A 14,504-nucleotide genomic window follows, 5' to 3' on the forward strand; every position below is an offset into this window, starting at 1 on the left:
ATATTCAGCTGAGATTATTTTAGCGACATTTTTTGCATATGCTAAAAGACAATTTTTGACGGTTATATTCATTCAATACAAGTATCATCAAAGTATCCCCAACATAACTTCGATTGAGAAACTAAGCCATTCACTAATAGTTTTTAAAATGTTCTTTCTTTAATCCTGTAATAACTTTTTAGTAGTCACTAATAGTTAAACGATATTGACAAATTTTTCAGAAAGTTCGAAAAAGGCAAGGGTTTAAACAAGGATAAAAGTTCGAATGGTGTAAAAGGCCACAGAAAGTCTCAATAGGACTAGTCGTTGATCTCATCTAAAAGACCGAATGTCGATTTCAATTGACATCGTCCTCTTCGAAACGACTTTTGATTTTTCTCATAAATATCGCAGTATATCAAACACGGCTTTTTAAGCCATTTCAATCAAACAGAGTGCTTTAAACGTAAGGTCCATTATAAATCTTTCTTGAATTTTCAAAAACTGCATGAAAACGCGGATTTTGCACAAAAAAGAGCAGAAAATAATCTTCATTCACACAAGCCTACGTAGTGTGTGTCGTAACATATAAATATATTTTATCCTTCGTATACCTTCTTTTGAATAGCCTTAAGAAAAAACTGTAGACGGCGAAGAAGCAGTTTGTTGTTACCATCTCCGACAATAGAATAGTCAATACTATCTCTTAACTCCAAGCTTAGATAATGTGTCTATGGGGAAATAGTTCCATACGAAAAAAAGAAAAAGGCTAGAACAAGAATTTTGGGCATATTATCCTTTTTATTTTTCTGGAAAAAGAATAAGTTGGCATAGACTGCGCAAGGAACATACTGTGTGTGTGAGCCTTCAGCACTTATCAGTCGCAAAGCTCAAAAGTGTTTCATTCTGCAAAAAGGAACCTTAAGATCCGCAATTAGTTGCGATTCGGGAAGTTAAAAAGGTTTACGCAACCCGTAATAATGGCACTTAGAGATGGAAGTCTATATCATATGATAGTAAAAGTCTACTTGTTGCATTGATAGAAACTTTTCAGATCCATCTGTATACACGACACGATATATTTTCGGATGTTTGAGTGCCTCACCAAATACTAGGTGCAGCCTGCATTAAAAAACGAGGGTCGGCCTTTTTTACATGCAATCGTGACTACAAGAGCAAGATAGGCGCTGTAAAACTAAATGGAGAAAAAAAGCATTCAGTAACATTCCCCAAATAATTTCTCACTGCTGATTCTCATTTTACATATATTCTGTTGTGGACCAAGTCCAGCTACCTTTATGCAACAAAAGTGTCGTAAAAGTCGAAACAAGCCCATTTGTAGTACAACACTATTTGTGAAAAGTAACACATGTTTTTGTAGACTTTAACCGAACAAATGAAATTTATTAAAAATATTTTAAAACAGGCTAAAATGAATATAATTTGTAAAAGAAATAGAGACGCTTACCCATCTGAGTAGAGTATTTTCGCATAAATTTGGTATTCCTCAAAAAAATGATCAAGCTTTGATCGGGATTGATCTTGAGACAGCTGGTGCCTGCTAGAACTAAACGAACTGTGTGACCTTAAACCAGGGCTTAAAGCTAAGTTCCTATGCGCCCTTAAGTTTAGTAAGCAAACACTTTACCAAAAATCACGGAAACATATTCAGTCCTTTAGCTTGAATCAAAAATTTTTATTGACTAATAGATCGAATATGGTGTTGCATGGGTCCACCCAAGGTTTCAGCTATGGATCCGACAAAAAACATCACTGGAGTCACCTGGTGAAACTACCTTCATTACTAAATTTAATAATAGGCCATCTCAGAGATCTGCCTGGACTCAGATTGGATAAAGAAAAATAACCCATTTAAACTAATCGGAGCAGTTTTTTCGCCCTAATTTCAAGTCCACAACAACGGCATAATCAAACTATCATAAAACCATTTATTTTGCACCCTTTCTAATACGACAATTTTTACTTCGTCCATTACGTCCAAATACGAGAATCGATTACACAACTGGTTCGTTAGTACACATTCAGTACTATCAAGAGATTTATTATTTAAAATCTCAGTTTCCAGCAAAAAATACTACTCGTTAATTCCTGCATTTACCGGTGTATTCATTCGAATATATTCACAGAGACCTGAAGTTGAAAACTAATGATTACATGTACGAAATGTAATAATAGCAATATTCCAGTAAGGACTTCTAGAAGTAACGTTAAAGGTAACCAGGACAATTTTGCACCAAAAAACTTTGCAAGGTTTCTTTCGAATGAGTATTTATGAAATCTGACAGAGTGACTTTACTTCGTCGATCCGTCAGTCCCAGACTGGGCCACCTCGGTTGAAGGTGTTGCGCCTATTCGTTGAGACCTACGAGGAAGAGTGAAGAAATGAGCTGTAACATGTTATCAGAATCGCCCACGTGGTGGAGTCACGAACATGTCAAATTAGAAATCACCATTGGCCAAGCCCTCTATTGAAAGTAAGGTATACGAAAACCTCTAAAATGTAAGAAAATCTCCCTTACAAAGTAATAGACCAATGAAATTCAAATCAACTGCTCAAGTTTTATTTTTATTAATTATTATTATTATAAAGTATTAATTGTAATTAGGTGCACAGGTCCGGTCGATTTAATTATGAGGTGCAAGGCTATTGGAACATATTGATCTATTTGTTTGCTGCTAAAAGCTGATCTTTTTAGCCAACGGATGTAGTGTTCGTATTAATCATAGTTTGCCAGTTCTGAAGCACTTGCATAGCTTAAACAGATTTAATAGACTGTCAGTACTCATACTAATATCATATACAAGAAATTAATTACGATACGAAGTTAACTAACTTCGTGTCGTATTAGCTGGTTTCTATATTCAGACTGCGTTCTATTTCGAAATAAAACATACAGTTTGAAATTCAAGGTTCTATGTGCCGTGCTGATCAGATTTAGGAAGCGCTAATATTTCGTTATGTTTTGGAGTTATGACAAAACATTTTTGAAAGTGATTTGATTATACGTCCAGTAGTAGCCTATTGCACCGAATGTTATTGAGGGAACTACAGGTTAGCAGAGAGAGGCTATCGTCAATCTGTTTTAAACTGTCACAAACATCTGTTTCAATAATGTCCTTTTCCATTTTGTTAAGGCCTGTTGTGTGGTCGTCTTTACATCGTTCTAACGCACTAAACATATACATGAATATCCGTATCGAACAGAAAAACTCCAGTATTTGTGGCATGGGCAACACTGGATTGTTACTTCGATTCAATAATTTCCATCATAATTATTTGAAAGGTTCGCCGGCTCTGCTGTGGTCGATTACTACGCACAAGAAACAGGTCCAGCCAGCCGGTCAAAAGAGTCGCTGTACCTCCGTTTCAGAGATACTCGTCGATATAGTAAAGTTATGAGTCCTTTATGTATTTATGAACTATATAAGTGTACTTGCAAAAATTTTCGTCAAAGCCGTCTCTATATTGCGTAGTTGGCAAGTTGATTGCCGGACTTGTATTTTCGCCGGTTTAGCTTAAGACACAACGCAAGTCTAGTGAGAAAAGCTAACCAATTTGCACAGTTTTTTTTATTGGGTGTATGAAAGCAGCAAATAAATCATGAAAGAATGCACGACTTTGAAAAGTATGATAATCTAGCACAAAAGATTTACATAAAAGCAAGCCCCCCTAAGGCAGCACTCCCGCGGTATGCTGTTATGCCACTGTGTGTAAGTCGTTCGTTGCCAGGGTTCCTTAGAGCAACTTTCTTCTGTTCGATTTTTCGACAACACTAATTTCTTGTGCCGCTGAAGCTCGAAGCACCGCATTTCGTTAATATAACAGTTTGCTAAGGTCCTTATTATTTTAAATCGCAACGTAAATGACTACGCCCGCCTTACGCAATAAAAAAGAGCCCAGGACCTATTTTCAACAGTCAGCTTTTGTATTGATGCAATTGCTTTCTGCACTGTCATTCAGGTTAATCTTATCACCTTGAAAAACGAACGTGGTCGACTCCTGGTGGAGACCAATGTATAATGCTCAGCCCTAGACATGCATTGCAATGAAAAGAAAACAAAAAAGCACAAAATAGACTTCACAATACTTATTCTAGAAAATGATAGCTTCCTCCAGAGTGAGACAAATCTTAGGAAAAAAAATTTGCAATAAATAAACTTAATCCTTTATACCAGCAATTTGATTTAGTGCTCATATTGTTCCACATATTGGGCCTAAATCGTCGTTTCTAGCACGAGCTTGCCTATGTTAACTCCGCGAAGATGTTAAAAATGTTTTCGGTGCTTGACTCAGCTTCAGTTCAAACCTACCGTCATCGCACCGAAATCCGACCTAAATGCTTCATTCATCACAGCTGACTATGATGACATTTTGCACGGATCTTCATGTCACAATTCTCCAAAAACAACTTGTCGCAACGTGTGCATTCGATTAAGCCTTTGCTACTGTGAGCAGTGGACAGTTTCATGGATTTTTGACCTGTTAGTCCGCAAAAACTATCTCCCGCAAACCGAGCATCAAAACGATTTCTCTGCTTTGCAAATGAGCATGTATTACTTTGGAAATCTTTTTCCATGTTCTTTACAGTTAAAGCGTAACTTTATTATTGATTTTTTGCGTCTTCTCATATCACTTGGCTCACTTGGGTACAGCTTGCGACTTATGTTCATTTTTGCGTGAACACTTTTTTAAACTGGCATCGAGACAGAATGAGCTTTTGTTCAATTTTCGACCAAAGACGTTCTTTTGCTCGTGACCAGACAGTTACCTGGAATAGAGAACTGAAAAATAGACAATCTTCCAAGTACGCGACGACGTTAATTCTATTTTCTTACCAGTCGTTGAGTCAAGTACTTGTTGCTGGTTCTTTTTTTTAACTGAACTATAGTTATCGGGGACATTCGTAGTACCTATTCAAAAATATCAATTTACATCTACATTAATTAAGAAAAATTAAATTTATAGAGCACAATTTTTTTGGGTGTGCTGAAGGTTGTTCTTCGGCAAAGTAGGTCATTTGCAGGTATATTTGCTAAGAAATGTCTCAGCTTCTGTTTCATAAATACTTAAAGATGTCCTTTCCATTACTGGTCAAATCTTCAACTGATGCAACAAGATGCTTTATTGCAGGGACAAGTCGCTTAAAAATGATGTATTTATGTACCTATAACTTCAAGACAATTCGTAGCATTAATCATATTGGCTTGTTTCCTAGGAGCTAGGAAAATAGAGGGAAAACCTGATTCTTCAAATCGAGAATGGAACTGACGAAAAATTACTTAACAATGCCAAGAAAAAACGTCCCACGCCGAATGTATTACGTGCTACGGTTTCAAATAAGACGGCTAAACAAAATCATAGACGACGAATATTCGAAATTTTTTCTGTATTAGAAGAGCTTAGATGTCTGATGGCCGCTATTTAGTTTATTGGATTTTTTTATCCATAAAATCCGTATCAACCGTTCAGCAACTCTCCCAATAACTTAAATTACGTTACAGTTAACATCATCGTTAGCGAGCTAATTTCTCTGCCGGGCACGTTATGAACAGGCAAAGAAACTGTAAAAATGTTGCTGTGTTTTAAAGTTATCCTTGTTAAATCCTGCATTGATATCAGAAAGCTCTAAGCGAAGTGTATCAAGAGAAAAGTAAAGGTTTGCTTATTAAATACGTCTAAACAAGACGAATACGTCGTCATACCTAAATAAGTTATCGGTCAAAGTCAGGTAGACAAGCTTGCATATTTAATAAGAACGGGATAAACGTTGAAATGGCAGTGTGATCTGAATTCCTAATGTCTATAGAATATTTGTTTCGGATAATTCCGGGGATTAAAGGAGACGACTCCGAAGTAAAATAGAGAATTCGTATAACTATTTTTAGCGTAACTTAGCTCCCGTTTAGGTAGTGAAAGCTTTTGTTTTACCTAGAGCCTACGAGCAGAAATGTCCTCTCTTGCATAGCTGATCATCAAGTCTGCCTCTGCTACCAATCACGTTCATCATTTCACATCTATATCTTCGAGTATTCGATAAAGACAAACATTGGATATAAAGTATGATTACCCCAGTGATGCTGCAGCCAGTGGAGAGGGGACATCGACTCATTGAACAAGAACTGGGATTGTACCAAGGCTAATTGCCGAGTATGTTATGGAAAACTGCTTGCTATCCAAAGGGTGCTTTTCATAAAGAAGACGTGGAAACAGAAACGCCATATCATAACTATTATGTTACAAAGGAAACATCATACGACACTGGAGGATCACTATCCCATACGTCAATCACATACTTAAAAACAAGTGCTGAGTAAATTTGCTATTATCTGCCACATCTCTTTTTGAGAATTAACGGTAGGATAATTTGCGGTCATTTCTTGTGAGTTGAATTCGCAATTACAAGAATATCACAGTTTTTTTTAAACATGAATCTGAAAAAGATCTCGCCCGTTTGTTAGCTAAATAGAAAATGCATTATTTGTTATTCTTGCGATATTTCTAAGTTATGTATAGTACGTCATTGTTTACAACTTCACCTTTTGTAACCAAATTATGGATTCCGTCTGCTTAAAATGTCGCGGGTTTAATTTCAAAATTGACCACCCACATTGTGCTTCCTTTGATTCGTATCAAACACAAGGCCGCAAAGCTGACTATCCAGTGAACAGAAAATGTGGAAATTGGTCGGCGCATAGTCCGGAAAGTGTGGACAGTGTAGTAAAACTTCCTGTTCAAAACCCAGGCGCTTACGATGGTCTCGCATTGCCATAAGTGGACATTATTTTCTCTTGAATAACCTCACTGCCACCAGTGATGAATCAAACAACAACTGAACTAAACATGCCTACCAATTGTCAGCTTTCAGAAAATAATCCGCAAGAAATTGGACCTTAGCAATCGAACTAAGACCTATTCTACTTTAAGATTTGGATAGACCCTAGGCCTTGCCTTTTCTCCTAGAACCACCCGTTCAAAATTTCTGCAGCATGTTAACATGCATATACCATTTTCCATCGCGGGTCACAATTTACTGCAAACATGCAAAAAAGCGCAAAAGACTCAGCCGGCCGGCCAGAGCGAGAGGCATCCTCTTGATCCCACACACCATTCCCATACCTTGCAAACTACTCATCTTTGTCTTTACCGTACCAAGCAAATGTCCCCCAGGTTGTTTCAGCAGCATTTTGGCCTCGACAAAATGCATAGTACAGAACGCGTCTAAATTGCGCTTTGTTTTTTCACCCGGAACGTTCGTCCTTCAACTCGAAAGGAGTCCTCTCAGAGTCGAAAGTCTACAGTGCGCTCAACACGACATCAAATATACAAGAATTGATAGTAAAAAAGTAAAACAATTATATACAGTGAATCTATAACCCAATATTGTTCACGACACCTAAGAGCCAGTATAACATCAAAACTGAAAAATTACCGATGAAACACCGAAGCAGGATAACTATACCTCGCCACGAAAACACATCAGGAGTTGAGTTACAGAAAAAAAGCTTTCAGCAGACAAAGTTACGTATAGTGAATCCTACCATGCTAATACCCTACCGTGCACATAAGGCTATGTAAAATACATTGAGCATCTTCATGTTTTCATGTATCCACTGAATGTGAGGCGAAACCGAAATTGCGGCGGCGGTCCTAATTAAACTATCTTTCAGCTTGGTTGGGACGACGGCCTCATTAACCTTAGACAGATAGGACCATCTTTGATAACAGTCATCTATTTCGGATATCAACCCTTTGCGGCCTAATCCCGAGGCCTAAATATAGGAAGACGGGTACCCTACGCTACGGTGTCCGTCTGCAAAACAGCGTGACTAGCCCTGCATCTCTACTAGTAGTTGAGGAAAACGCGTTCTAACGTGTGAATGAGCAAGGCCTTTAGAGGATTCAGCGAGCCACTGAGAGACTGATGTTCTACGAGTTCATTACGACTTGTCTTTTTCAGCAATTGAACTCTTTAAAGCAATGCCTTCTAGCGATACTGAACATACGTTTTGAGAGTTGCTTTAATTAGCCTGAGTGGATATTATATAGATAGATCATATATGACACGTGATATAGACAGAGCATTCTATCCATATTTATTATGCCCGTTCTACAGACGTACGTTAATTGATAGGCTTACATGTCAGCATTATGTCCATTAGTGGAGTGTCATGGAAATCTGTTCAATCAATGAGCTGGCTGGAACGCGTATCCGTTCACGTATGCAGCTCCTCTCACCAATTTGTTCCTAATTCAAATGCCCTATGCTTGTTTCGTTAGACGATAAAAGCTGAACAAAGACAGAGGGAACATGCTAGTTTATTTACTCGTTCAGAAACGCTACTTACCTTTTAGCAATTGCAGGTGGACTGTGTCCAGATGCCTACATTACTACAATGCCTTATTATATAATAAGATAACCGTATCCTCATTGAAATAACCATCGCCAAACACAGCGTAATCAACACTGAAAGAAGATTGTTAATCGTTTGCAGCCATATCCATACTATCTCGATTGGAAGGAGGTTCGCTTCAGCGTGACAATATGGTATCGTTTCATTTTCGAAAAGTTCGTTACGGATCGAATAGACGAATATATAATAAAGCAAACTTATTCAGACAGCGCGTCACACGGTTAGATCGCATTGGGGACATACTGCAATTCTATACGGTTTCACCTAGGCTATATATAGGTAACCTATAAGGTCACCTAAACTACTTCGGTTAAATGACATCAATTATCGGTATAGATTAGCTCAGATCGAAGTGACGCTAATGATAGTAGCACTAAATAGTGCTAGTTCTCAAACATGCGAATTTAAGACACATACCATTTAAAGCTTCGTTAGTGTTATTTAATAATAAGTATTTTGGAATTTACAATCTATGTTGTGAAGATGTCAAGGCGTCTGCTTGTGTGTGTATCTGTAGGTAAAAAAGAAACCATGTTGACCTTGTCCAGCTTGCTACGCCGAAACAAGTACGTACCTTTTCCATTTTGTGTATATGTGAACTGAATATAGAATCCAATAGAGACTGATATCAACGAGCGTACCCCACCTTGCAACTCGCTTCTGTCTTCCGACCATTCGAGTGAGTGAATGATGGTTCGGACCGAATCGCGAAGGAATTTGGCTCTCAGATGTCTCGGAGATCCCAAGCGTCAAATAACAATTTATGCTGTCCTTCTTCATCTCGACAGGCGCTAAGTAGGCTAATCGTAGCCGGGACGTCGTGGCGATTCGTAATGATGAACAATGCGCTTTTAGGTCGACGCACCAGATGATGTCTACCCGTGTCGTGATGCGAAAACTGAGTTAAAATCCATCGATCTCTGTGCAATACTGTAGAAGTCGCATACCTGGAAGTCCATCCAGGGAGCCAGCTTAGCGCTGGTTAATTATGATAGAACCACATTCTACGGATATCCACGTCGCTAAACAGAACTGCTGCTACTGTCCACCGTGAGAATTGTATCCGTGGCGCACAATTCAGCCTTAGCTCGCCGTGATCGCCTCGAAATATTTGGTAAGACCAACTCTCGTATATCTTCTTTCGAATCGAGGGGACCACTGTGCCCACCTTGAAGCTGTTGTTGTTGTTTAAGTTTTATTTCAACAGGCGTAAGAGCTGACCAGTTAAAACCGGCTAAGAACTTGTGCTGACGAAGCGGTTCTAGTGAATCGCTAACGGTTCCGTCCGGATAGGAGAAACGCCATACGCCTAGGCGATCCGCGGGGTTGTCCTGAAGGACATCGATGAGAAATGCCCGTTGTTCCGCCGTCAGTTGACGGCTTATGTGAATTGTGACAGTCTTCGCCAGTTCATACCTGTACGCGCCGAAAGTTACGAACACAAGAATACCGGAAACTTGTAAGTTGAATTTTGTCTAAGTGAACCAGAGGTGCCAACGCTTACCCGGATTCAATAGGTGTTCTCTTAGCAACATGAATGTGAGTCTCACATTTAATGGGGGATTACGTGGGAGTACGGATGCAAATGCTCCGAATGATGCATAAGTGCGTTAGGTCAACACCCATTAAAAAATAAGTAGCAAAAAAAAAGATCAGCGTCGTGCCTATGGTTCTTAGTCAACAGGCATGCAATAAGCATACACATGCGCCATTCAGGTAATCATAATTCAACCCACGTCTCGACACCTGTGACAATGAGTTCTTTTTCTTTCAGTGTCATCATTTCATGGACAAAGCTCCTCACGAAGTATAGAACCGATTAAATACCTCATCCCTCGAGACAGTGAGCTGAGCTCAATGTGTTCCTTTCTCGCGAATACCGACAGTGGGGTTCTCCCAACGAACATACAGTAAACAACAATTCCATATGACCACCAGTCCGCATCCGAACTGTAAGTCGTTCGCTCCAAAACCTCTGGTGACATGTACGCCAGCGATCCGCAGCGATTGGATGAAGAATGGCCTTTCATACTCAGGCCGAAATCGGTCAACTTTGCGTCAAGCAGGGTAGGATGATCAGAAGCCTTTACAAGTAGGACATTCGAACAGCTAATGTCACGATGCAGGAAACCCATTTGGTGGACGCAGTAGATTGCGTGGGCAAGCTGACCAGCCAATCGACGAGATTGATCGATTTCAAGCGGACCTCCAACTAGTAACAAGAGGCAGATACAAATTATGTAGAAACAGAGCTTGCTTAAATGTAAGTAGTGGCTGAATACTTTTACCAGAACGAGTTCATTTTACAATTGAAAAATATCTTTATTTTATTATTTTTTATTGTTATTGTTAGGTCATCGTTTCCCTACTATCTCAGCTAGAACAAACAAAAACTAGTTATTGTATAGTATAGAAACAGAAACAATTCTATGTATAAACGACGACAGACTAGATTGAAGAATGATAGTTCAGGCTTAGTTCTATTCGTGTCAGGGATAAATATAATCCGGTATGTTAAATGGATTGGTAAGTTACAGTGCTCTGTGGAAGTTACACTTTGGCTACGGTACCGGTGTCCTTCAGGTAGCGACTGAGACTTCCAAGTGGCGCAAATTCCATAACGAAACACCAATTTTTATCAGTCTGTAGAAACGCAATCAAGCTGATAACGTTCGGATGCTCGGACACTGCACGCCATACGCTAAACTCGCATTTAACTTTGTCAAGTTCTTTAAGTTGGTCTTGTGATTGCGCGGATTTCTGAACACACTTCAACGCTGCCACATCCTTCTACAATAGAATGATATTAAATTGAACGGACATTAAGAGCCGTGCATTGAGTTCAAGAAAGAAGGAATAGCCTAGCAAACATGCCTGTGTAGTATCTACGTACGATGCCACCCAGGATCACCGGCAACTCCCGACACAGTTATCATTTCGCTGAAAACCACCTGGAATGGGCTAGATTAGCATATAGTGGGCCATCCCTAAAATAAACGGTTAGTGTACAGAACCAACTAGGTCTTATTAGTTACAATTTGTTAGAACGGAGATAGTAAACCTGAAGTGCTTCACAAAGTATTGATTCATTAATAAAACCTGAGGAACTAGAGAAAAAGTTCCTCATCGGTTACCGATCCAGTAAATATTTGTTGTAGTAAATATATTGTTGTAAACTCCTTGGTGTTAAACAGTGGTGATAAAGACCACCTCGGTTCGCTCAGACTTTCGTAGTCCTAGTAAACTGCCAATGATACTTACTCCTACGGTGATTTTGAACACTGTGCCAAACGAGCCCTGGCCAATGGCTTCGCGAACCTGGATCGCGTTGCAGACTTTAAAAACGCACGCTTTTTTGCAGAGGGGATTCGCCCAAAATGAGTCTGGTACAAGGGTGCCCACTTTCGGGATCCGAATAGGCCCTTCATGCGGTACCGCCTCTGGGGATAGAAGTTCTTCTGTTGGGACTATTTTCGTCTGATTAGCCCTAGCAGCTTTCTCAATGTGGCGTTCTATTGAAAACAATCACAGCCGACAGGGAAAATTTGATTTGCCGAGGTTCTAACAGTACGCGGTCTGTTATGTCCTACGAAGCAAATTTGGGTATTTGAGGTCCTAGATCTATGCTGTATGAGTTCAGTTTCCATCGTCGTTCGGTTACCCATCGCTGGAGTAAGAACAATTCTATCTTTGTCGGCTATGAACTACAAATGTCGGATTTTTGACCTGCTTATTAAGACATTTGTCTTAGACGTTGCGCTGAAAATGAAGATCATATCAAGGAAAACCTATTTTCTTTAATGGCCACTTACAAAAATTTGCATTACTCGGTTTTTTGATACTTACTGATTTTAGCTTAACCTCAATTGTGTATACATGAAATAAAAAATGCACCTAACTACTCAGGCGATTGTCCTATTGCATGCGTTTCGTACACGTATTTAGGTTCCGGTAAAAGATTCTCAATCTTTTACCGGAACCTAAATTTAGAAAAGCTGGCTCAACTTTCCTATTTCTCAACTATTCAAACCAACAATACACATATTAACAAAAATAAGTGCCCCGGCATAAATATAAACATCTACCAGGCTCCTTAAGCTGAAAAGTTCTTCAAAAAAAAAGCTTCGTGTTACCATTTACCAGTATCGTGCGGTAAAATGGCACCGAACCTGCTTGAATGTTTACACTACAAGCAAATCTTTTATCTATTTCTAATAGCAGCATCGAATTGGAGGCTTGTCGAATTTCATTGAATTAAATTATCGTTGCAAGGTCGCTACGGCTTTGGCAATATTCTGCTCAATCTCTGCTGTGGTCTTTTCCTTTCGATGCTTAAAACATCATACGTCCTATTTGCTTAATTACCTTCCATTAGTACGAAGTCAACGCGCGAAACTAGGTATAGATTCATTTGTCCTATGAGCATATATTTCAGTACATGCACATAAGACAAATGAACTAGTATATATATATATACCTGTGTATCTAATTCGCCCTTTAACATGGAACTCGGTGCCGTTTCAAACTATAGTTAAAGTGTACGTTCGGTAGTAGATTTGTTATTGTTGCACTCACTTGAGCTGGTGCGCTTCGAACGGTTTTGTCGTTCCGACTCGTGTTTTCTACGTTGTTTCACTATATGATCACCCTCACAGCTTGGAAAAACACTCTTGCGAATTTTCCTAGTGTGGGCTGGAAGTCTTAGCTCGATATCGGTAGGCTCAATGGCTACCATTACACCTATCGCTTCTGAACGTCAATTATCGCGGCCAATCGGTGTTGTTTCTTTTCCGCGCGGATGTCGTCTGCCCTGCGGTTAAGCATACGCCGAAAAACCAATTTAGATATTTGACTCAAGTGATCACCACGTCAGACTTTCAAGATGATTTAACCTCTCTCTATTCACTCCGTTATCGTCGTAGTCTAGAAAGTGAAATGATTTCACATCGTTGTAAATAGCTCGCTTATAACTGAATTATCTACTAGCCTCGCATGTCTATTTGCAAGCCATCGTAAAATGTAGAGCGCGACACGAAAAGAGTTCCTTCGAGGGTGATTGATTACCTCAGGGGATTTCCCTAAGCTGTCTTGCGCGCGAGACCGAAGGACGGGCATTTCCCTTTAGATTGATGTGTGGCTACACATCACTCGTCTGGAGCGCTTTTAGTTTAATGCAGAGAATCAAAAATTAAGCGCCCCCCAAACGTGCTCATGAATTCCTGCCGGATTAGGTTTGAGGTCACCTAGACAGAACAGCCAATGGGACACTCGTGAGACCCTGGATTCTTCCTGGCACTAATCAGTTGGCTCTACATATGGATTGATTCGGGATACCAACCAGTCAAAGAAAATGATCCGTCTTTGACTGCGTGCTAATAGACTTCAAAGCTGAAGAGGTAACTTAGGTTGAAAACAAGTGCTTTTCCAATGAAAAGCCCTTCTACGGCTAAACAACTGAGCCTTTCCTATTCCGGCACTGGCTGCGCAAGGAGTCAATTGCACCTCGATTGAAATCACAACGGCTCGTAGATTTTAGACTAGTCGAATAAACAGCATAAGCGTTCATAAAATTCACTGTCATAGCACAACTACAGTGGAAAACGAGGCTGAACACGAGTGTGAGGATTCGCCAGCGCTAGAAATCGTAACGGAAACACAAACTCTATCGACGGAATAGATCTGTGTAAAGCCAACATTTTGATTTCCATCTGCCGTCAGATTGCACAGCCGAAGGCAGTTATATTCAATTGCTTTTATCTACGGAAATAGTAAATATTCGGCAATACTTTATGAGACAACCTGTCACCTTCCAAGAGCATTGAGTCTTCTTCCGTATTTCCTCTTATACTAAATAATTTAAATTATAATAGGAACTAGCAAGCAGTACCCCTAAAATCTACGGCGTTTTATTCTTACGGTCTGGTATAGAACGATCGTCACGCGGCACCCAGAGTGTGTAGCTGTCGTTGCTCCTTTTTGATATTTCCTATTCTACGTCTGCAGCAACCGTGTACGAGGGTCCGCGACCTTTCTTTCGCTTGAGGCCCTCCACTACGTCTACAGAGACGGCCGCTCATGAAAAAAGCCGACAC

At 39.7% G+C, this 14,504-nt stretch overlaps 1 protein-coding gene across 4 annotated transcripts; it reads right to left on the minus strand.

Annotated features, from left to right (window-relative positions):
- Positions 1-8,831: 8,831 nt before the first annotated feature.
- Positions 8,832-14,466, minus strand: LOC111243658 (protein kinase C-like 3). Of its 4 annotated transcripts, none has more exons than XM_022789524.2 (7): positions 14,329-14,463; positions 13,477-13,655; positions 12,988-13,222; positions 11,674-11,852; positions 10,983-11,202; positions 10,240-10,624; positions 8,832-9,828 (listed from the first exon to the last, which is right to left on the minus strand). In XM_022789524.2, exons 3-7 carry the CDS (start codon positions 13,145-13,147, stop codon positions 9,435-9,437), a joined length of 1,338 nt encoding a protein of 445 aa, XP_022645259.1. In that variant the 5' UTR covers positions 13,148-13,222; positions 13,477-13,655; positions 14,329-14,463; the 3' UTR covers positions 8,832-9,434. The 4 variants fall into 4 exon arrangements, with proteins under 4 accessions (XP_022645259.1, XP_086836660.1, XP_086836661.1 ...); XM_086980534.1 differs by having other exon boundaries at positions 11,674-11,924; XM_086980535.1 differs by lacking the exon at positions 13,477-13,655 and having other exon boundaries at positions 11,674-11,924; positions 14,329-14,466.
- Positions 14,467-14,504: the final 38 nt, after the last annotated feature.

Source organism: Varroa destructor, unplaced genomic scaffold (genome assembly GCF_002443255.2).
Source record: "Varroa destructor unplaced genomic scaffold, Vdes_3.0 BEIS01000002.1, whole genome shotgun sequence".
Taxonomy (NCBI): domain Eukaryota; kingdom Metazoa; phylum Arthropoda; class Arachnida; order Mesostigmata; family Varroidae; genus Varroa; species Varroa destructor.

Bases quoted from the DNA above. Each gene is read 5' to 3' on its own strand.
- LOC111243658 (XM_086980535.1), bottom strand. From the start codon at position 13,147: ATGGTAGCCATTGAGCCTACCGATATCGAGCTAAGACTTCCAGCCCAC. The intron at 11,203-11,673 runs GTAAGTATCATT...ATTCTATTGTAG, and splicing joins TGTTCAAAATCACCGTAGGA to AAGGATGTGGCAGCGTTGAA. The intron at 10,625-10,982 runs GTACCGTAGCCA...TCTTGTTACTAG, and splicing joins TCGCTACCTGAAGGACACCG to TTGGAGGTCCGCTTGAAATC.